General features: G+C 39.3%; 1 protein-coding gene across 1 annotated transcript in view; it reads right to left on the bottom strand.

The window, feature by feature from the left end:
- C5 (complement C5) overlaps positions 1 to 23,808 on the bottom strand; it is a 1,726,304-nt gene that overhangs the window by 959,836 nt on the left and 742,660 nt on the right. Inside the window, exon 20 of the mRNA XM_044057986.1 lies at positions 23,169 to 23,308. Within this exon, the coding sequence (XP_043913921.1) occupies positions 23,169 to 23,308 (140 nt within the window). The remainder of the gene's footprint in view (positions 1 to 23,168; positions 23,309 to 23,808) is intronic.

Below are 23,808 nucleotides of genomic sequence, written 5' to 3'. Positions count from 1 at the left end.
TACCCAGCACTCAGGAGATCTGAGAGGTTACAAAATAAACAAAATGTACCTAACGGAAACATTTTTTAAAACAACAAGGGGGAAACAAGGGAGGGGGCGAAGAGCACCTTACCAGAAGTAGAGAAATTTGAGCTTGAGGTTCCAGACGAAGAGATAATTAACTCTTTTGATGGGTTACTACTGAGCTATAAAGGGTTTAATATATATAATTATGCTAGATTAGAAATCAATAAAGACCATTTCTCTTTACTGAAAAAAGGTATCAAGTTTTTTCCTAGTTGTAAGGGGGATATTTCCAACATCATCATGGATTTTAAGCTATACACTAGGAAGTTAAACCTGAGCTTTTTGTTTAAGGATGCTGCTGTAGTACCCAAACCTATGAATTTTAAGCGAAAAAGTTGTTTTAACCCCCCCCCCTTTACACCCTATAATTTCTACCTTTGAAAAAGTATGTACACAGGAGATTTATGAAATGTACCACAACTCCAAACATAAACATTATAATCTCACTTATGAGGAGAATCAACTCCTAAAGGAACTTCATGGGGACACCAATTTGAGATTCATGAAACCAGATAAAGGGGGTAGGATGGCTATTGTGGATAGGTTGGATTACATCAATAGAATTTATAGCATGTTACAAGATGATGACAATTACGAGATTTCTTCTATTAATGAAATAAATGTAGCTCAAAAGAAGATTCAGTTAGTTCTGGAAGACTCGCTATTCCAGGGTGCAATTAATGAAGAAATTTTTCAATTCTTGTACAATGAACATCCTAGAATAGCCATCATGTTTGGTATTCCAAAAACCCACAAAAATATTACTGACCCCCCATTCAGATTGATTATAAGTTCACAGAACAGCATGACTTAACCAATGGGGATTTTTGTAGAAAGAATGGTCTGGGGGAACCTAAAGAACATAGATTATATATCACAAGACTCATGGGACTTCCTAGGTAAAATTAAGGAAGAATATTATTATGAAGCAAATGTTTTTTCTACTATTGATGTAGTTGATTTATTTACTGCTATCCCCCACAGTGTGGGTTTGAACCTATTCCATGAAGCTTTATTGGAAGTTTGCAACTTGAGTAACACTTTACTTAATTTTGTAATGGTCCTTATGGAAATTATTTTAAAGAATAATTTATTTATATTCGAGGGGGAATATTACAAACAGACTAAAGGGGTTGCCATGGGTATCAGCTGTGCACCCCTTTTTGCGAACCTCATTATGTACTCCTGGAAGAAACTTTATATATTCCAAAGTAAATTCGTAGGTAAATGGTGGACCTACCTCTGGTTTTTAGATGACATTTTTATTTTATGGAGGGGGGAAGAAGCAGTAAATGAATTTTTGACTTATATCAATACCGTTACTGATTATTTCAAATTTACTGGTACCTACGATAACAAATCTATAAATTATTTGGATGTAACTATTTCTGTTGACCCTATTAGGGCATGTTTTATGTCAAGAATATATAGGAAACCTACATTCTTGAATGATTACCTGGAATATAAAAGTTGTCACCCAGGACATACCAAGAAAAATATTGTAAAGGGCCAAATGGTCAGGATAGCAAGAATGTGCTCTTCTGAAGAGACTTGTAAGAACGAGATAGCTTACTTAGTTCATCTTTTTATGGAAAGAGGTTACCCAACTTCTCTGTTACACTCTATTAGTGAAGGAGTTTTAAATGAATGGGGTAAGAAATATGTACCCCTATTGGGGAAACCTATTGAGAGTTCAAAAAATGAAGTCGAACAAATTGGGGACAGTAATAAACAAAATTACACACAATCTATGGTACTGACTTATGGTTCCCAGGTGAAGGACATCCAACAAATAGTTAGGAGAAATTGGGTGATGTTTAAGGGTGAAGAAAGTTTAATGGATGTTGTGGAAAAAAAAACTTGTTTTGTGTTTAAAACTAGTAACAACCTTAAATATTTACTAGAACATCCCATAAAGACAAATGATATATACAGAGGAACTAGGAGATGTGGTTCTTGTGCTTACTGTTCATATATTTTAAATGTTGATTGGGTGGAGATAGGGACACCTAAGAGGAAAGTATATTTGAAGAGAGGCTCATGTGGTTCTAAACAGCTAGTCTATCTTTCTGTCAGAACTGTCAGCAGTTTTACATTGGGAAAACTGAGAGAGCTCTGCGCAGACGGATATATGAACATCTTTACGCTATTAGACGTGAGGACGAAAGCAATGCTCTTTATAAACATTTCAGGAATAATAACTCCTGTAAAAACTTCCACTTTGGTATTTTGGAGAACCTAGGTAATGACCACAGGGGAGGTGATTGGAAAAATAGGTTGGAAAGGGAAGAGTTAAAGTGGCAAATAAGACTGAACTCCACCCATTTTCCAGGTATAAACGAAACAAGTAGTATTATGCCTGTTTTAAAATACCATTCATTCAAGTTGTAAAATATTTTTATATTATGCTTTTTAATAATGTTTTTTCATACAATGTTTATATTAATGTACAATTTTTTTGTAAAAGTTTTTAACTAATGGCTTAGTAAAGTTTATATTAAATATATTAGGTAGTATTTTAAATAGTAAAGTATATATGTTTAAAAGGATACTTTTAAATGGATGAACTGTGAACAGTAGAAATGTTTCTTTAAATAATGAGAGGGAAGTATTTTCATTGATTGGCAATTATTCAATCTGTTGTAAGATATAAAAGCACTACTGGTTTTGTCATTTAAATGTTTCTGATGAAGTCTTGTTACTTTAGATGAAAGCGCACACAAATAAATTTACTTTTAAGGCACTTAGTGTTCATCTACAGTTTATTTATAGCAAATTTTAGCTACTTTATACTTCTACACTCGAGCATTCCTTTGGAACTGTATTTTTTTGTTCAAGTTGGTTGGTAGCAGTTCCTGTGTTTTCTTTTTACAAGTACTTTTAAAATAAACTGATTTGAATTAAACTGGTGAATATTTTGTGCTTTGTTGAGACACGTAAAAGTTGCCTACAGAGGGAACTTCCTGCTCTATGTTACAGCTGACGTTTTATGTCTGCCATTTTTTCATGTTATTCAGCACCAGTTTAGTTGTATAGTAATTGCTGAGCACTAAGCCTGTTATCAAGAGAAACCACAGAGTAATGTCATATCAACTAGGAGTAATTTGACCAGGGCACCAGGGACATTCCTTTGCTCTTTTTTGATAAAAGCTATGGAGCTTTTATATCTTAGCTGTCACCAGCTCAACCAGATGTGAAAGGGTGGTACAATGAGAACTGAATGGAAAAAAGTGACTGCAATAGAAAAACAGATGCTAAGGAGGAAGTAGGCAGAAGAAGATGGTGAGAAAGGTGCTGAAATGAAAACTAAAGGAGAGGAAGAAAGATGCAAATATCTAATCTTAAAACACGGTGGAGGTAGTGGACAGAAGAAAGATAGAGGATGATATCAGCCTTCTTTAAGGATGAATGTATAACAGAGGGAAAAAGGAATAAGAACACATTTTTTTTTCTGGAATTGAGGAAGCTGGGCTAAAAGGTCAGGGAAATGCATGGCAGATACATAACAGAAAATGGAATCAGAGAAGAAATAACACAAAGAGAGTGAAAGCAACAGCTCCAGATAGTTTTGTCATATAATACTGCAAAGTAATAGAGGATGACTAGGTGCAGATATGGCAAAAGTGATGAACAAATGCTTAGATGACAAAAAGCAATAACAGATCGGTACACAGCAGTACTGAGACACAATTCCATAATTAATACTGATGCCAACCTACTGGGAGAGACCCTGAGACACAGATTAGATAATGTCTTCCTAAATGTCATTCAGGCAGGGCAAGTGGGATTCAGCAAGGCTAAGGTGACTATAGATAACTGGTGAGAGGTAATGGTGTTTATGGACATCTGCAAGATAAAAGATAGAAGGGGTCTAATATTATTCAGCTCCAGAAAAGCCTTTGACTCCCTGGAATACAGTTTCCTCCAGGACTCAGTAGATGAGATAAGAATGAGAATAAACTTCAGAATATGGATTAAAGCAATATACTAAAATCTGAAATACATTTTTATTTTAGTCTGTAGACAAATCACTAGTAAAAAAAAACATACAGAGTGGAACAGGACATGATTGCCTGTTTACACCAGCGTTGTTCATTCTAGCAATGGAAACCTTGGCTAGATTGGGATAGGAAAAAACAGATAAAAAGAGAATAGGAGGAAAAATGTTAAAAAGGTTCATGTTAATCTCAGATGATGTCATCCTTCTATTTTTTAATTTTATTTAAGATATGTTTACTTGGAAAGTCCGACTGGGACAGTGCTCATTTTTAGAGAAGCCCCAGGGAGAAATGCTCCAGATGCATGTCTTTGGAATGTGGAAGGAAACAGGAGGACCCAGAGAAAACCCATGCAAAAGCAGGGAGGATATGCAGACTCCACACATAAGAAACCCCAGCTAAGAATTGAACCAGAGAACCTCTTGCTGTGACGCAGCAACACTAACCACTGCACTACTGTGCTGCCCACCACCACTGTACTACAGCAAAAGATGCGGAAGGTGCAGCTGAAGTTGTGCTTCAATATTTTGAGCAATTTAAATGAGTGGCAAGTCTGAAATGTAATCAAGAGAAAATGATGAGACTGGGAGGTGGCACAACATTCAGAATGAGGGAAATGGAACCTCCTGTGAGTGGCATCAAAATATCTAGGACAGGATATGTGGGAGATAGCTAGTAAGATGAGGCATGCAAACTGCCAAAATTAAAAGAAATACAAGTACTGCTAAATAAATGGAAGGCGTCGAGAATGGCAGAACATATTAATGTACTAAAAATGGTAGTGATCCCCATTGTGATCTAACTAGTAAGGTATATGACCATTATTGTAGGGATTTTTGAAAGATATACAAAAGATATGCAAGCAGTATGTATATTGAAAAGCATCCAGACTGGCACAAGAAAAACTACAGATGAAAATGGAGAGCAGGGGATGGAAACCTTTGCTTTTACACAGTATTAGACCGTATTTAGTATCACTCACTGGCTATGTTGGCAAGAAAAGAAGGGATTGTTTAGCAAACATGGAGAGGCAAGACATAGGAAATAAAGCCTGGAATGGCCAATTGAAAAAGTCTAAGATTAAAGATAGAGGAATTGAAAAGGTGCTAAATAGAATCATATGGTATAGACGAATGTGGTGGATGAAGGGATAGGTCACAGAACAAAGGTTAATGACAAATCTACCACAGAGATCCCTGAATCATGTATTAAGTATTAAGGAAGAAGGGTAAAGTAGAGGTAACAGGATGAGTGTGAAGAAGCATGGAATCCAGAACCAGAGATGGTAAAGAAAACACTGTAAATGAAAACGACACAGCAAGGAAGAAACCCAGTAAACAAATTAATCAGTATAAAAAGTGAATGACGGGGGAAGAAAGATACATAAAAAGGTGGGGGGAAAAACAGAAAGATAAAAAAATAGATACAACAGGAAAAGGAACAGAAAGAAGGCTGGAAAGATAATTGTATAGTATGAGACAAGATCTGGAAAATAACAGTAGGGACCAGCAGGCTACTAAAAATCTGGGATGTGTATTTCAGATTAATTCACACATCATACTTGATGCTAGCCAGGCTGAAAAGATGTGGAATAGTGGTACCTGATGCCAGCCAGGCTGAAAAGGGAAATAGAGGGAAATGACAAATATTGGAGATGTGGAAAAGAACATGAAGGCTTTATACATAATGATCTTCATAAGGATCCCTGCTGCATTAGGCTAAGCTATATGGGTTATATCCTGCTAAGGATATAACATCTAGACAGCTTCCAAACTTTTCAAGGCACCTTCCACATGCCAAAACCATTAGTTAGCTAAAGCTAAGCAAACTATAAGTCAGGTTTGGGCAGCAAGCCCCTCAAAGCTTTCTTGCCTCCAAAAAGAGCACTCCTCTACTGGCCTTTGCGAGTTGATGGTTGGTTAATGCTGTTCCATTACTGTGCAGATATCTTCCCTTAGTGGGTAAACTTCCAGTTTACTTTTTATTACAGAAAACTTACTTTTTCTAAAAAAAAAAAAAAAAAGAAATTAATTAGGCTAGGAATGGTGTTTTTAATGACTGTCATGTTGCTTTTGAACACTTCCAAATGGGAGTGTTATTTTTTACTTTTGTAGTTGTTAAAACTAACTTTAAGCTATTTTTCTGTAGTAAAAATATGTTTTTTCTTTGTTGGTTGGGGTAAATGTTTAAATTTCTTTTAACTGGGTTTTAATGGGGAAAAGGTTTCTTATTACAACTTGTTTCACTATTGCTACAAGGAATCAAGCACCATTATCAACTTAACCATGATACAACCTACCATTTCCTGTGTTCCTCCTTCTTCCAGCTCAAAAAGAAGAACATTGTCAAACAGCCTTTGCTACCACAGCAGGCTGATATTTTTCCTGTCATGGGCGGGTGACTCTGCTATGGCCAAAATGGTTCAACGGACCACTTGACTTTTTCCTTGTATCCCACTGGTGTAGTCCCTACAGCCACCATGGACTGGGGTTAGAGACATCCTCTCTGTCTGTTGGAGTGTCCTTGGTGTGCAAGGTTGAGCCACTCTTGTAGGTTCTGAGAGAAGGGGGAGGGAATGCCACTCTGTCAACCAGAAAGCTCTAACTGACCCTAGGGAGATTTTTGCTGGCAAAAGTTGGTCTGTTTCTACAGAAACTCTTGCCAAAGAAATGTAAAACTTAAATATATGTCTCCTCCTGTCTCATTTACTCTGGACAGGAGTAATTTATTGGGCCTAGCTTAGAGTTTAATGGAAGCTCTTTTAGCCCTTCATGTATCTCTGTTTATGGTAAAGGAAAGAAAGAATTTTCATTTTATGGCAAGATTACAGAGTCAGAACCTCAAAATTATTCTGAAGGCTCAGAATGTTCATTGTATCCACAGATTTCTCATTCAGATTCTGGGAAGAGTGTGGTTTCACCCACTACTTTTGGAGGAGTCTCTTTCTGTGAAACTATTTCCAGAATTAATAAGTTGCTTAGGTGGGAAAACAGTGAGGTTTCTCAGTCCCTCAAGAAGTATTATGATTTGTTACAGTTGGAATTTTGATAACCTAATCCTATTCCTCCTGTTGTCTGCTTTGGAGGATGCTTTTGTCACAGCCTGAAACTTCCCAGACAGCCAGCCTGCTGCCCCCAAAAAAGCAAATAGACTATATAAAATACCTCAGTCTTTTAAGCTTTTATACACTTATCTCAGGTATGATCCAGCAGCTCTTCCTTTAGTGACTCCTGCTGATGCTAAACATATAAATCTAATGTGTCTTTCATCCATTCCTCAACCTTTGAATTTTGGATCTAACTCTGGCCATTTCTCAGACTTTGGATCCATAGCTCAAGCTCCTCTCCTTACCTATAATCTTCTCTAAAACCCCATACTACCTCAGATCTCAGTTGCCACTTCCAGTAAATAGACATGGTTTATTCGTGGCTCAAGCATTTTGGGAGATATCAGTTTGTTTTTTCTTAAGATTACTCTTTTGCCAGGGTCTTTTCATCTCTGTCTTTCTCTCCCTCTACTATAGTTTAAAAACAAATTTAGATATATTGTTGGTGGTGGTGGTTGCTTCCCCTCTAGACCTAGCACCCTTCCCCCCTTTTATTCCTCTACTCTTTATTGTAATGTTTGAACCTTTGTTGGCATTTTCTTTCCCACATCTTTGGGAATTTGTTGGTACCATTGTAGGTATTTTGCCTGTTCTGTTCTATAGCTTTCTCTGCCTATTTGCACTTCTTTCAGAGTTGTTTCAGCCTTCCTTGCAGAATGGCAGACAAGCCTATGTGGCTTTTAAGACATGTTCATTGTGTGGGCACAAAATACCCAGTTTGAATGCCCACTCCAAGTGCATCTACACTCTTGGGGCTACTTATCTTGAGATTGTGTGTGTGATTTGTTCCAGTTTCAACAACAGAGTCTTAGCTGAATGCAGGAACAAGCTAATTGTCAAGGGATTACTATCTCCTTCTTCCTCAGTATTTGGAGCTTCTCCCTCTGCTACTAAACCAGTGAAAAATTCTCACATGGAGAAAGGGGACATGACTAAGGAAAATCAAAAGAAAAGTTTAAAGAGTTGCGGGAGCACTCTCCTGACTGCTGTCCTCACTCAGTGCTGGCTTTGGCTCCACCCCCAAAGATATCCAAAGTTTTGGATCAGTTCACCTTTTTGGATGTGGTGTTGGCTCCACACAAGTCTCCATCTCATAAGCTACCTTGATTCTCTCCAGAACCAATCCCATTTAGACTTCGTTCTCCTTTTCTGCAAGAAACTCCACATCTACCTCCTAATCCTTAAGGTCTATCAGAAGCTTCACTGAAAGACCCAAATCTAATTGGGAGTTCTTCTGTCTCTGTCTCCTATTGGATCCATGAGATTCAGACCAGTCCAACCACCTTTTGTAACTCCTACTCTGATCCACCCTTTGAATTCAGTCTGAAGAATTGCAGGATTGTCTGGGTTGGATCCAAAGATGTAGCTTTTGTCAACTCTGATGTCTTCTCTGATCCAGCTGGTATCAATCTTGTCAAATTCAGAGGGATCTCAGAGCCATAGCTTTGGCACTACATCTGGGAGTAGGGGGTTGACTCCGAAATTTTCTGAGCCATCCCTTCCCCTCAGGGCCTCAGCGCTAGACAGGCTCTGACCTCTTTGTTGAGGAAGGGTCATGGATAAATGTTGGAATTATCCAGGCAGGTGGCTTTGGGTCATATTGGAGCAGTCCTGAGCTCTCCATTAGCATTTGTGTTTGAAGCAGTGGAGAGAGTTCTCCACATGACTAGAGACAGGACACTCTTATCCCCCTTGAGTCCTCCTCCTCCTCAACAATTTGCCCTGTGTCCTGAGACTTCTCATTCTGTCCCATTAGGGCAGCTGGTCCATTCTAGCCTTGAAACAGTCCTTTTACAGGAAAGAAGTTCCCCAGAAGTGTAAGTGCAATAGGAGGTACATTGATTCCCCATAGGAGGCTTTAACAGACAACACTGACTTTGATGAAGGGGAAGGTTCCCCATGTCACCCCTTGAGGATATCTAATTCTGAAAAATTCCCAAACTTCTGAGAGTGTAAGGTGGTTGGTCTGCCAAAGCCCCTTCCCAGGAGAAATCAGTGTTTTCTGAGACTTTCAGAACTGGCCCAGCTACATCCTGGGTGGTACCCCTGTTAGATGAAATGGTGGACCTCATTTCCCATCAGGCTTAGAAGGATCCAGATATGATAGAGCAATTCCTAACAAATACTTAGTTGCACCTAAGGACTATACCCATTGGAGCACGGGTACCCCAATTAATGCCATGATGGTTGCTGGAGCCACCAAAAAGGAGCTTGTTAAGGAAAATCCCTCTGTCCATCCCCCTAACAGAGAGTCTGTGGCACTAGACAGATTCAGGAAGTGAATTTTTTTGCTGCAGTGACCTTTGCTGTGTGGTTGCTGAATTACTTGGCACAGTTCACCAAGTTTCAGAGAGATCTGGTGAAAGAGCTTACCAAATCCCTCTCAGGGTCCATGTCAGTGAAGGATAAAAAGACCATCTCTTCACAACTGGCCACCCTTCAGTCCCTGTCAAATGCCTCTGTGCATCTGATTTCACATGGTACAAAAGGTGTTTCAAGAGCAGCGGTTTCAGACATTACCACCTAGATGCACCTTTATGACTTTGCAAAGCCCTACAAGATGTCTTTCATTAATGCACCCTTTAATGGATCTACTTTATTTGGGCCCAAAGTTAAAGAAACACTCTCCAGGAGTGAACAGGATAGGAAAACCCTATCTGACATAGGTAAACATTTTTCTACCACTCAGAGGACCTTCTCAAGAAACCAGCAAGGGCATAGAAAGGTGTAGTTTCAGAAATTGCAAGCATTCCCTCAGGACTCCTATAGAACTAGACCCCCCCCCCACAGCAGAAGGGGGAACTAGGGGAACTATAATGATAGATTTCACCCATGCATCAGTGGAGGCCTGTAAAACCAAGGCTTCAGAGGCCCCTTTACTGAGAGTCTTTTCAGTGCCCTGGAATGGTTGCCCATCTTCTGTACTCTGGACCCTCTTGGGGTGGTGCTTATCTGTGAACCGTAAGCCTGGACATCCATCACCAAAGATGTCTGGGTGCAAAGATTAATTACCAGAGGCTATTACATTCCCTTCTCCCTTCCCCCACAAAAAATTCCCAATATACACCCCATAAGAAGAATGAAGCTGCCTCAGAGATAGAAAAAATACTAAGGAAAAGACTCATACATGAGGTCCCACCAGACCATTGAGAATTTGGAACTTATTCCTGATCTTTTTTTGGTACCATAGTAGATGGGGGAACTCAGGCCCATATTGGACCTAATTCACTTAAACCAATTTGTCAAACACTCCAAATTCCAAATGGTCATGGTTGAGTCCATTCTTCCTGTTCTGTGGAAGGATGACTGGATGTGCTCAACAGATCGCCAGTACGCATACTATCACATAAAAATAGACAATCCAGGAGATACCTTTGCTTCCATCTGGGAGCCAGTCACTTTCAATTCAGAGCCATGCCCTTTGGTCTCACCACAGCCCCATGGGTGTTCACCAAGTGTATGGTAGTGGTGGCAGCTCATCTGAAATTGTTGGGATTCCTGGTCTTTCCATGACTTGACAACTGGTTGCTCACAACTCCCTCCAGGCATTCAGTGGCACACACCAGATATTACCTGTTCCATTTACTTCTACACCTGGGCATCACAGTCAACTACAACAAGTATAACCTCCTTCCTACCCAATGCTGGCCTTCACTGGGGCTCATCTGGATACAGTTTCTCAAGTATCTCGGCTTTCTCAATCTATATAGTCCAAATTACAGCTTTAAGCAAAAGGTTTGCTATCTCTTAAGTCATCACCAGCCAGGCTGGTATTTTAACTGCTACAGTCAGTGGCTGCTTCCATTACCCTTCTGCCCTTAGCAAGATTCTACACTAGAGTACTACCCACTGGTCTATGATTTGACACCCCATGATATCACCATTGGAATCACAAATATCTGCCAACAGCATGTGTCATAGTGGATCCATGCACCAGATGTTTTGCAGGGCCAATACTTTGTTCTCCCAAGGCCACAGTGACCATGGATGCTTTCCAGTTGGGGTGGGGGGCCATTACCTGGGCCAAGACAACACAAGGCACATGGTCTCCTTTAGAGGCTAACCTTCACATCATCATCCTAGAGATGAGGGCAGTCCTTCTGGAATTGCAGACATTTCAAGACATCCTACCTCAATGAGCAATTGCTATACAGGCAGACAACAGGTCTGGTACATCAACAAAAAGGGAGGAACTCATTTTACCCCTTGTGTTGGGAGGCAATGAGAGTGATCTTTTTCAACCACTTTCTTTAGGTAATGCATATTCCAGGGAAGTCCAAAATTTTAGTGGGCACACTGAGCAAATTCATTCTAATGCCTCATGAGTGGTGTCTCACTCCTTCAGTGGTTAAGCAGATTTTTTTGCCAATGGGACCAGTTTTGCTGTGACCTGTTCACCTCTGTCCACAATTTCATAGGCAGCCAGCTTTTTACACTAATCCCCCCAAGGGGGGAGTCACCGAGGGATGATCTGATCCATGATTGCCCCCCCGACTCCTTTATGCCTATCTCCCACACCTCTCATATCAAAGTTGTTACAAAAAGCTCTTCAACGAAAGAGCAAGGTGATCCTTATTGCCCCATCCTGACCTCGATAAGTGTGGTTCCCATTCCTCTCGCCTCATCTGCTATACCCTCCTTTTTTTCTGGATCCCCTTCTGGATATTCTGCCTCACCCATCATGGCTACCTCACCTGAACATACAAGCCCTCAGGTTGACCACGTGGTTTCCCCACTTCCACTGATGGCTAGACAGTCCAGGCTTTCTTCCAAGGTTTTACGCATCCTTATTTCTTCTCAAAAAGTCTCTGCTAGGAAGATATGCAAGTGCATATGGAAACAATTATCTGTCTGGCTAACAAGAGAAATCTGGATCCCTTTTCACTGCCTATCCTAGCAATTTTAGAATTTCTGGCTTCCATTTTTCATAATGGGAAAAGAACAAAAAGATAGGCTCTGAACCAAGGTGCACTCAAGTAGAAAATTTATTGCAGGTTAAAGTAAGTGCTTTCGTACAGGATAATACCTGTGTTTCTTTAGACAAAAGACAAGACAATACTGAATAACATCCTTTAAATGCTTCCTCCCAAGATGCATCCCTAATAAATTGTCACATGTTTAATTAATTAATTAGTATAAAAAAAAGCACCAAAATACATATGAAGAACACTGAAATAAACAAGTAATTAATATAGATAACTGTATGAATATATGTATGTGTAATATAAATATATAGCTAAAAAAGCTTTCTGATAAATTATTTAAAAAAGTTATATACAAAAATGCAACATTTAAAAAGATTAAGTCAATAAAAATATATTATTAATAATATATAATTGTAAACAAGTACATTAGCAGATGTATAAATATGAGTATAACAATGTATAGCTACTAGATGCATTTATAATTGGTTATATTATTGATTATATATTTTTATTGACTTAATCTTTTTAAATGTTGCATATTTGTGTATAACTATTTTTAAATAATTTATCAGAAATCTTTTAGCTTTATATGTATATATTTACACATACATATATTCATACAGTTATATATATTAATTATTTTTTTCAGTGTTCTTCATATGTATTTTGTGTATTTTGGTGCTTTTTTGATACTAATTAATTAATTAAACGTGACATAATTTATTAGGGATGCATCTTGGGAGGAAGGATTTAAAGGATGTTATTCAGTATTGTCTTGTCTTTTGTCTGAAGAAGTACAGGTATTATCCTGTACGAAAGCGCTTACTTTTATCTGTAATAAATTTTCTACTTGAGTGCACCTTGGTTCAGAGCCTATCTTTTTGTTCTTTTCCCAGTTTGTTCTTGTTTTATTTTCATAATGGAGCAAGTTACTCTCCAATCAAAGTATAGCTGGTTGCAATATCCAGTTTTCATGTAGATAAAGATAATTTGTCATTTACCTCCCTTTGGTTATACAAGGCTTTCTTTAAAGGTATGTTTTTGCTCAAGCCCCACCTATCAAGGACCCCACCCCTCCTTGGCACTTGATTCTTCTCCAGGCCTTAAATCACTTTCTCTTTGAACCTACAGCAAAGTCTAATTTAAATGTTTTGCCAAGTCAAAAACATTTTTCTAGTTTTCATTACATCTGCTAGAAGAGTTTCAGAGCTTTAGGCTTTATCTTGCCAGCAACCTTACATAATTTTTTCATAAAGACCGCATTTTTATGTTTTCATAAAGACTGCATTTTTCTTTGCACCAGTCCATCCTTTCTTCTGAAAGTACCTTCCAAATTCCTCTTAACCAGTGTTCTTCCCAAAATTCTCCAATAAAGGAGAACATATGTTTCATTTAATAATTGTACACAGACAGCTGAGATTTTATCTCCACAGAACAAAAGCTTTCAGGAAATCAGACCAATTGTTTATTTCATTTTCAAAGTCTATGCTGGGAAAATCTGTGTCTAAAGTTACATTAGCACAATGGCTCACTGAATGTATTTCTTATGTTTATAAATACAAGGGTTTGTCATTACCAAGACCACCATGAGTTCATTCCACAAGGTCAGTCCCCACTTCCTCCATTTTCTTATCCAGAACTTCTATAGATGACATTTGTACTGTTGCTCCTTAGCCCAATGCTTATACCTTCATAGCTCATTGCAAGTTGGATATTTTTTCTAGAAACAGGGTAGTATATGGTTCTGCCGTATGCTCGAATATCCTTCAATGAGACCACCCTGGGTTGATACTAGCTGGGGACTCGGTCCCAAATGTTGAGGAAAGGACAAAAAAGACATCAGATACAAAAGTTATGTATACTCACCATAACAATGCATCTGTGTTGTCTGTTTTCATCCTTACTCAACCTGCCCCGCTTTCCCCTTTCTCTTGAAGAAGATATCCATATGGTAACTCCAGAAATGATCCTGTCATGTTTCTAGACATTTATAGAATTATTTCCTTTCTATTTGTTGACATCAAGGGAGCAAACTCAATCTGAGGTAAGGGGCGGAGCTTGAGCTACAAATCCAAAGTCTGAGAAGTGGCCAAACTAAGACACAAGTCAAAATCAGATCCAAAACCCAAAGGTTGAGGAAAAATGTCAACAGGCAACACAGATGCATTGTTATACTGAGTATATAACTTTTGTTTAATACTAATCCTTGGTCTTCTGGCAAGGAAGGGAAGGCTTTTGATAGATTTGGGAAAAAGTGTATTCTTCTGCATCAATTGTTTTTAGAATTAATATCTGTCAAGCTCATATGTTGAAGTTTTTGCTTGCCTATTGTAAGAATGTGAGGAATATTTACGCAACTTATTCCTCTGTCATGGAGAAATTTGTTTTGTGTCACTTGATTTCTTCTGTCTCTCAAGTAACTACCCACAGTTTGAAATGTGCACATAATTCTAATGATCCCACTTCCAGAACTACTGGAAATGTCATGAGGCAGTTTGCCTGGCCGTATTCTCAAAACCACCTAGATGATGTAAATGAAATTATGAATTTTCCCTTGGAAAGACAACTACTTTTTGCACCTTCTGCCGTAGAGATAAAGAGATCATTAAAATGGATGTGAGAAATGAAAGCTTTTGTAAAAAGCAGCCTCTATCATATTTTCAGCCCTCCTTTTCCAGTTTTTAGTGGATTCAATGAACCCTGCACAGCTTTCTTTAAAATGCAAAATTAACAGTCCCAGCAAGATGTGATAAGCAAACATTTAATAAGCAATGACATAAAGGTTCCAAAATGTGAGCAGGAATCCCCAGAACAAAGAACAGTCTAATAAGTCTATGTACTATATGAAGGATTTCCAACCCTCTCCAACCTTGGCAGTCCTTCAATCCTTCCAGAAAGTCTGAACCTCCATTTCTGTCTTTGGCAAGAGATAGTTTCAAACAGATGAGTTCTATGAGTAACCCATCAAGGTTACAGATGGCAATAGAAGCCTCTCCCTCCTTTGAAGCTGCAAGCTCTGATGGTGGGTCAACCTTATTTCATTTTCCACAAAGATAGGCTTTCCTTAAGAACTAATCATTCATTTATACCTAAAGTGTTATCTGAGTTTACCTTAAGCCAAGCTATTAATTTCCCTGTCTTCTTTCCAGAACCAAAAATTCAGTCTGATCAGTTCTTCATTTCTTGTGAAGGTAACAGAAAAGGACAACCTGTGTCAAAACAGACTTCTTCAAAATGGTTGACTCATGCTATTTCTTTTTGTTATACCTACCACAGCAAAACAATTCCAGGCAGGATCAAAACGTACTTTACCATGGCATTGGCTTCATCTGCAGCTTTTTGGAAAGAGTTTGATTCTAGAAGCAGCAACTCGGTCTTCTGTGCACACTTTTACAAAGCACTAAAAAATAGATATATTCTACAAGGCTAAGGCTGGCTTTGCTAGGACTGTTCTCCGGAGTCTCCTGGACCCTAATCCTTTTACTCCTCTCAGTCATGTTAAGCTATTGTAATCTAGCCATGTATCTTAAGCTACTGCAGTAGTGATCCTTTTGAAGAACATAGTACAGATGCCCTTTCATATCACTGTTGCAGTATTCATAACAGATGGGATCTAATACCATGGATAGTCCTCCGTCCAGCCAGTATACCAAAGCCTTTAATTATTACCAACACCATAGATCAGACTTATGTTCCCTGTGACAGCATAGGGCATAAAGGTGACACATGAACACTTTATCCTCAGAAATTCTTAACCGCCAGTGCAAATGCCACAGTTGTACATCTGTAAAAAAACACACTCTGGAACACTGTGCTAAGAGCAAACACCAACAAAGAACACAATTCAAGTACAGTAGGGGGCTAGTAAAAAAATAGCAGACTCGTAGAACCAACATCTCAGTTGTACATCTGTGTGATTGCCCTTCACTGTGCTGGTTATACTGAGCCTTTTACAAATAAGTACCCTATTGGGGTTCCTTTTCTTTTATAGTGCATTTTCAGAGTTCATGTTATCCAAGAAAGGGAAATGTCAGTGTTGGAGGCAGATTCCCCAAAAAAGATCATCATGATAAGTGTTTGTTCTGTCTAAGCAGTTCTCACGATCACACTTGGTCCTCTGTTTGCTAGGTGTTTTTGCCTAAGACTTTGCAGTCATATGTGTTCTATTTCAGTTTATCTTGAGAACTAGTGGCCAAATCTTCCCACCTCAAGGTATGGCTACCTCTTAAGAAAAAGGCTAAAAAGTTGAGGTCTGATACTGCATCTGTCCAGCCTCAGCTGTATGTGTGTACTGAGGTGGATGATACCCCTGAGGAACACTGAGTGTTGATGTCAGTTGTCTCTGCCATGACCCTGTCAAAGTCTGGCATGGAACCAGCTTCTCAGATGTCCTCCCGGTCATTGTATATGTCTGCTGCAGACATGGAGTAGGAACTATGACTGAACATATCCGAAGGATTCCCTAGATCTTAGTTAGAGAGCAGGTGCCTGGTAACCTGATTGAGTTAAGACAAGGTTCTGAGCTGAGTTGGATTGTTAATGCTGACATATTCCTTAAGAAAGACAGAAGACTGTCACCCACTCCCAAAGATCCTCCAAAGGAGTGGCAGGATTTTACTCAGGGTTTGTTTAATGTCCTGATAGCTTTGAGACCACCCCAGGAGTTTCAGTTCCTGTCCCTCCCTGCTCTTCCAATCCTAAAAGATCTAGGGAACCTGATTCCTCTGCTGAGGAATCAGACTCTGATGAAGATTTCTTGACTTACTCTTCCTAAATGCCATCAATCTTAGACTATAGCTCTGAGGAGGAGGAGTCCTTGTGATCTGACTCCCCTTTGGAAGAACTGTCCTCTGGGCATACAGTGGTTTGCATGATAGAGCATTTTAAGTGGGATTGCTCCCAAGTTTCTGACATCCAGGAAAGATATTATTTGCTGCAGCAGATGGATTCACCTATGCCTTCTGCTGTTCCCCTATGTTGGCTGCTCTATTGGATACCTTTTCAGATGCCTGATTTCTAACTTTCTACTGCTTAGAAGCCTGACCATTTTTATAAGGTCTCTGAGACTTTCAAGTTTCTTTATAAGTGTTGTTTTCTGACCCTGCAGTGATTTCAGTCTCTGCTGATAAGCCTTCAGCTTTTTCCTTCCTCTAAGCTTCTTCCCTCAGACAAGGATATTATTGATGTGGAGAGCCTGGGGAAGAAGATCTACACTGCAATCCTGGCATTTCATGCCATTAAGTATCAATCTCAAATGACCAGGTATATTTTTATCCATTTTGTCTCAGCTGGGTGGGGTTCTGGCTGACCTGCCCAATTCTGAGACTAAGTCTACTTCCCTTTCCTTTCTGGGAGCCACATCTCATGTGGCTCATCACTCCCTTAAGTATAGTTATGATGCTGCTGATGCCTCCTCTAGAGCTGCTGCTTCAGGCTGTGTCATGAGGCAATATTCCTGGCTTCATCTTCAAGCTTTGTCTGATGGTATTAAGGCTAAGCTTCCTGATGCTCTCCTGGATAATCAAAATCTCTTTGGTACTTCAGTGGTAGATTTATTTAAGACTTTACAGGACCAAAGAAAGGTCATGAAGCACCTTAAATAGATTTTTGTCTCTCCAATTCCTAAGTTTCAGAAGAATTATCCTGCTAGAACTGCCTTTGTTCGTAGATAGCCCTGTCAGCATTACAAAGGTGAGAAAGTCCCTAGTTTTTTTCTTTCTGACAAACCAACTCAAACTCCTAGACTTCAAAATCTGTTTCAGGGCAAATCTGCCTCCATCTGACATTCTGCCTTCTTTTCCCATTGGCCAGGTTCTGTTGTCTCTCAAACTGTCTATGTCTCTCCCTGTGTGGCAACAGATTACTTCAAACACTTGGGCCCTTTCAGTCATCCATCAAAGCTAGTTCATGGTTTGGAAGTCTGTTCCCCCTTTTTTGAGCATTCCCCCATCCCCTTCAGATCATATTCCCCATTTTTCAGGTTTGTAGCAGGATCTGCTGGATCAGGTCATTATTCTGTATGTCCTAGAGGTCCTAAAGGGTACAGGGTTTTATTCCAGGATGTTTCTGGTTACCAGAAAGAACAGGTCCTCAAGGCCTGTACTAGACCTGTCCTTTTTTAATATTTTCCTCACAGTACCCACCTTCAGCATGCTTCCCTCCAGACTCTTTTTCACAATTTGCTGCATCAAGCCTTTCTAGTTTCTCTGGATCTGTAGGATGCTTACCTTCATATTCCAATTCACCCTCTATTCAGGAAGTATTTATGTTTATCTGTTTCTACGTCTCATTTTCATATTTTCAGTTCTCTGTCCTTTGACCTTTCCACAAAGAGTATTCAGTAAGTGTCTAGCTCCAGTCATAGCTTTCTGCAGGCTTCAAGGAGCACAAATATTTCCTTATCTGGATGATCTGCTTATTGAGGCTCCCTCACCATCCTAGCTCCTGCAGGACCTGCACTTTAACAGGATACTGTTGCACTGTCTGGGTTTCACCATCAATCTTCAGAAGTCTGTTCTGTCCCCTTCTCAGGATCACATTTTTCTGAGGTGTAGGATTCAAACTGTTCCATGTTAGCATTCCTACCTGCTACCAAGGTACTGTCTCTAACAAATTACTTCCAATTCTTTTCTTCGTCCTCCTTTCATGCCTACCAGGGAAGTACTGAAGGTTCTGAAGTCCATGGCCTCGACCATCCCAATGCTCCCTTTTGCCAAATTCACATGAGAAAGTTTTAGTGGTACCTGCAATTACTGTGGCGTCAGCATTGTCCCCCTCTGGAGTTTCCCATTCCCTTACTTCCTTGTCTAAAATCCGAGCTTCAGTGGTGGATTCAGCACATATCTCACAATTCAGGAGTCCCTTTCCAGCCTCCATCTCCATCTCAGGAGCTCTTCCCAGATGCTTTGGATCAGGGCTGATGGTCTGTTTCTGGCTGTATGAGGGTTCAGGGCTCCTGGCCCCCTCATCAGTGGCTGGATCACATCAATGACAAGGAAATCTAGGCACTTATCCTTCATCTCCAGGTTTTTCATTCTCTTTGGTCACCAGGACCTTTGAAGGTCTATACAGACAATACCACAGGCATGTAGTATATCAAACAGCAGGGGCATAAAGTACTTTATTCCTTGCAAAGTAGTCCTTCAGGCCTGGTATCTAGCTATCCAAATGCAGGTTTCTCTGTAGGCTGTTTACATTCCTTCAAGACAAAACCTAATGGCAGATTCTCTAAGCAAGTTCAGGGCACACCCTCACAAATGGATGCCTCACAGAGAGGTGTTTCTGGACTTAGTTCATTGGTGAGGTATTCCTCAAGTGAATCTCTTTGCCTGCCCTCTGAACAGACAGCTTCCTCTCTTCTGTTCCAGCACCCCAAGCCCTCTGTCTTGAAGGGTGGACACCTCTTCATTTTCATGGAAGTGGATTTTTCTTTATGCTTCTTACTCTTCCTCTTCTTCCCAGGTGCTGCACAAGTTCAAACAGGACGCTTCTGAAAATCTTGTTGGTGACTTCTTTTTGGCCCAAACAGTACTGCTTCCCCTCCTTTTTCATCTGGCCATGGGTAGTCATCATAAGTAACCACACCGGATGGATCTTCTCACACAAGACAACAGGTTTCTCCTTTGCCCTCATCTATCCGCTCTTCAGTTGACACTTTGGGTGATATGGTTTTAATCCCCTTTTGACAACATTTCTCTGAGGACATGCTTAAGGTTCTGCAGGAGTTCAGGAAACCCAATACCAAAAAATCATATATATCTATATGGAAAAGATTTTCTGTTTGATGTCTCAAACTTCACCAGGATCAAAAGGGGTCCCTTTAGTTCTTTCTTACTTGTGTGAACTGCTCCATGCTGGCTTTGCATATTAAAGCTCACTTTCAGCAATCTCTGCTTGTCTGCCTTTAGCTCCATCATTGGCCTCTTTTTCATGGTTAAACAATTCCTGAAAAGCATGCTCCACATCAAGCCTACAAGAAAGCCCATTCCTCCTCCTTAGGACCTTAATTTTGTCATTGAAAATTGAGTCAGACTTGAAAAATTGACCTAGACTCCCTCTGAACCTGCTGCCTCTGCTTCTCTGTAACATTGCACCTGAAAGACTGATTTATTGGTTGCCCTTACTTCCACAAGGGAGTTTCTGAACTCCAAGCTTTATGGCGGTTTTTCCTTTTCAGATTCTTCATAGGGAGAGGGTGTCTTAGTATAATAATCCTTCTTTTATGCCTAAAGTGGTCAATGAGTTGTCCCTTAATTAGTCTATTCAGCTTTCTTCATTTTTTTCCTTCTCCACAGGCTGCTAGTGAGAAGGTTCTACACATGTTGGATCTTCGTAGCCACCTCAGGTAATATGTATTATTTGGATAAGACGAAGGCTATATGTAACTCTGAACAATGTTTTGTTTCTTTTCATGCCAGGACATTGGGTTTGGCTGCTTCTAAGAAAACCATCTCCTCCTGGATTTTGAAAGCCATTTCCTTTTGTTATTCCTTTCATGGCAAATGGCTTTCTTCCATGGCAGTATCCTCATCTGGTGCCCTCTTCAAAGGTTTGTACACCAGTTCCATTCTTGAATTGGATACTTGTTCTTCTGTGCATAGCTTCACTAAACTTTACAAGTTGGATGTCATTTCTATTTGCCAAGGCTGTCCTTCATGTGTTTGTAGAGAGTTCCTCCTTGCCTTTCTCCTTCCATTCCCCATAGTAGCTTTTATTCTCCCATCTGTTTTGAATACTGCAACAGTGATTTGAAAGGACATAGTAGTACAGTTGTTTGAAATCATACCATAACAGTAGATGTCCTTCTCTTCTCTGTTGCAGTATTTACTCCCTCCCTCCCTCCTACCCCTTTTCTTCCTTTTTTCCATTGGAAACATCTGCCTGACTGAGGGGTCTTTGCGTTTTTCCCTAGGCATCTCCTCCTTCCCTGGATGTATGTATTCTGTTTTCCTGGGATTGCTCTTGTTTTCCTGGGGCACTTCAGTTCTGATGATGGCGCATCCACATGTCAGCATTATGCCCTAGGCTAATGTGGGAGTATACATCTGATATATGGTGCTGGTAACATTCAAGGGCTTTGTTATACTGGCCAGACATAGGGATAATCTTGGCAGGAGATCCCATCTGTTATGAATTATACAACTGAGAAGAGGAGTACATCTACTCTTTTGGTAAGATTTTACACAGCTATACTCTGTGTAAGTAAACTTACTATAGCAGTACATGTTCAAATGATTACTGCTGCAGTAGCCAGTCCCTCCCTTTCTCCATCCCCCTTATTTTTGTATGTTTTTATGCCGCGGTGTGGATTTTTATTGTTATATACCTATCATTGTCCTCTCAGGGCTTTAGCCTCCCCCCCCTCTCTCTGTTGGCATGAAAGCTCTAAAGGGCTTGGCGCCCAAACCTGAATTTAGTCATGCCAACTAATGGTTTAGGTGTAGAATGTGCCCTGAAAGCTTTTGTAGCTGGCTGCCTGTTATATCCTTATCAGCATATAGCTTAGGCATCTAAAGCAGTGATCATTCAAACATCTACTTTTATGGTAAGTTTACTTACACAGTTGTACTTTGTGGATCTGAAAGGATGGAAGAGAACTGTGCAGTAAGATGGTGAAAGAATAGGCGGCAACATGGGAGAGGCCACTGAAGAACACATGGAATCTTTACTTTTTATGGCTACTAAGAAAGAGGGAATTATAAATTTTGAAGTAAAGAAATAGATGATAGCCCTGGGAGGAAGGTGCAAACACAGTATAGCAAAGCACTGAAAAGAAGCACTGAAGATAAGGGTATTCAAGAAGAAACACTGAACATGACAACCCCGAAGACAGGTGATAACTTAAATAATGCAAGATGGAGATATGAAATTGTCCAAGTGCAAGAAAGCATGGCCTAAAAATGAGAACAGTCTTGTAAGTGCTATGATTGAGAATATGGGGGGAAGGAGAAGGCAAGAAAAGAGAATAGGAACTGTTTTGCAAGAACAATAAGGGAGACAGGAAAAGAGCAAAATATGGGATCAAACAGAGGAACCCAAAAGAGGGGTGCAACGAATGTATATTGAGGAAAGCACTAGAAGGTGAAAGGCAAAGAAGGACTCCAGGAGAAGGCACTGTCTGAACATTTAAGCAAGGTTTAAAGCATAGCGTGATACTTAAGTAAATGGTTACACCTAAAGCATAAGTAAAATGGCAAAATGTTAGACTATTTTGTGCACCGTTTGGATTGCATGTGTAAATAAAATGGTCTGCTATCTAAGCCTGCCATAAAAATTATTTAAAATAAAAGAAAATTATGTTGTAAATTTGTGATGTCAGTATGTAAATAATTAATGTCAGCAGTATTACTGCAAGAAATGTTGTTTGTTGTATCTACTGTATATATTATAATGGAATTTCAGAATACATAACCACTACTGCTAACAGTCGATAATTGCCTCTTAAGTCGGGCACCTATTGTAATGCATATATTCACTGATATTCATTATCTAAACAAGTGTCCACTGTTCTTAATTAAAATTCCATTAGTTGTAAACTATACATGCTCCATCAAAGCCTGAGTTGTGATTGAAAAGTGTCTGTGGACCAGCCCACTTTATTTTTTTATATTTTTATTTATTTATTTTTGAACCAGGTAGGTGGTCTGGTCCTCAGACCCTTGCCATCCATGTCTCAGACCTATATGGCAATTGTAGTAACAGTGCAAAACTTATATTTAAGAACTTCGAAGCTGAAAAACAAATGGTAATTAAAACAAGTTACAAAACATATACAGAGATGTAGATATTCACAGTTTCATAATTTAGTATACAAGCTGACAATTGCTGCACAGGCTATAAAATATAGTATGAAATTATTTTTGGATGTGTTATTTACATGTACATTTAGGAAGCTATTTTGCATCATATGATAGCAGATGGATAGAGAATGGTAATTTTTCTTTTATTTAGATTTGCATGTTAAATTGTTAAAAATAAATAAATTTGATAAATAATGACACTATTCAGATGATAAACACAACCATCAGTTGGTATTATATTCCTCATGCATAACATAGTAACTAGCAGAAGTACCTGGAGACTTTCATAATTATAATTATGAATTGAACACTGTAGCTCTACTTGTTCTCCACGAACAACTGAGTACGGCATCTTGACTTTCAAGAACACTTTTTTAAAAACTGGAACATTTAGTGAATCTGCAGCACAGATACCTGACAGACAAGAAAGGTATTACATTTCAGTAAATCAGCCTTTAGAGATCATCTTTACATTAATATGAAGGAGTAAAACTGTTACAGCACTACTCAATGGGGACAGTATTACAAACAGTTACATATTAGGATTAAACAACTTCTGGAGGATTCTAAGAAAATATATATTTTGTCAAATGTTTCTAGTGTTGCCACTAAAATACAAATACAGTCTGTAAAACAGCTTTTTACCAAAATGCTACCTCACTGAGGTTAATACTGTAACTGGACACATAGTTTGTCTAATCAGGAGCCCTTACAGATGGTAAAATAGCAATCAGTTGTAGAACTCAGAATGCTACTCTGTAACTCACAGTGAGCCTAGTGAGCTTTTAAGCAAACAATACTTCTGGGCCACCCCTACCTATGGGGTTGATGTGGTTAACAATAAAAAATGAATAAAGAAAAGTTTAGGGAGGTTGGTTGAAATTAACAGAGTTAAATTTTGATGCCTTAATTGT

Source organism: Protopterus annectens, chromosome 16.part0 (assembly GCF_019279795.1).
Source record: "Protopterus annectens isolate FY-2018-M chromosome 16.part0, PAN1.0, whole genome shotgun sequence".
NCBI classification, from domain to species: Eukaryota; Metazoa; Chordata; order Ceratodontiformes; family Protopteridae; genus Protopterus; species Protopterus annectens.
The sequence above is the reverse complement of the archived record's forward strand: the minus strand, read 5'-3'. Positions and strand labels throughout refer to the sequence as shown.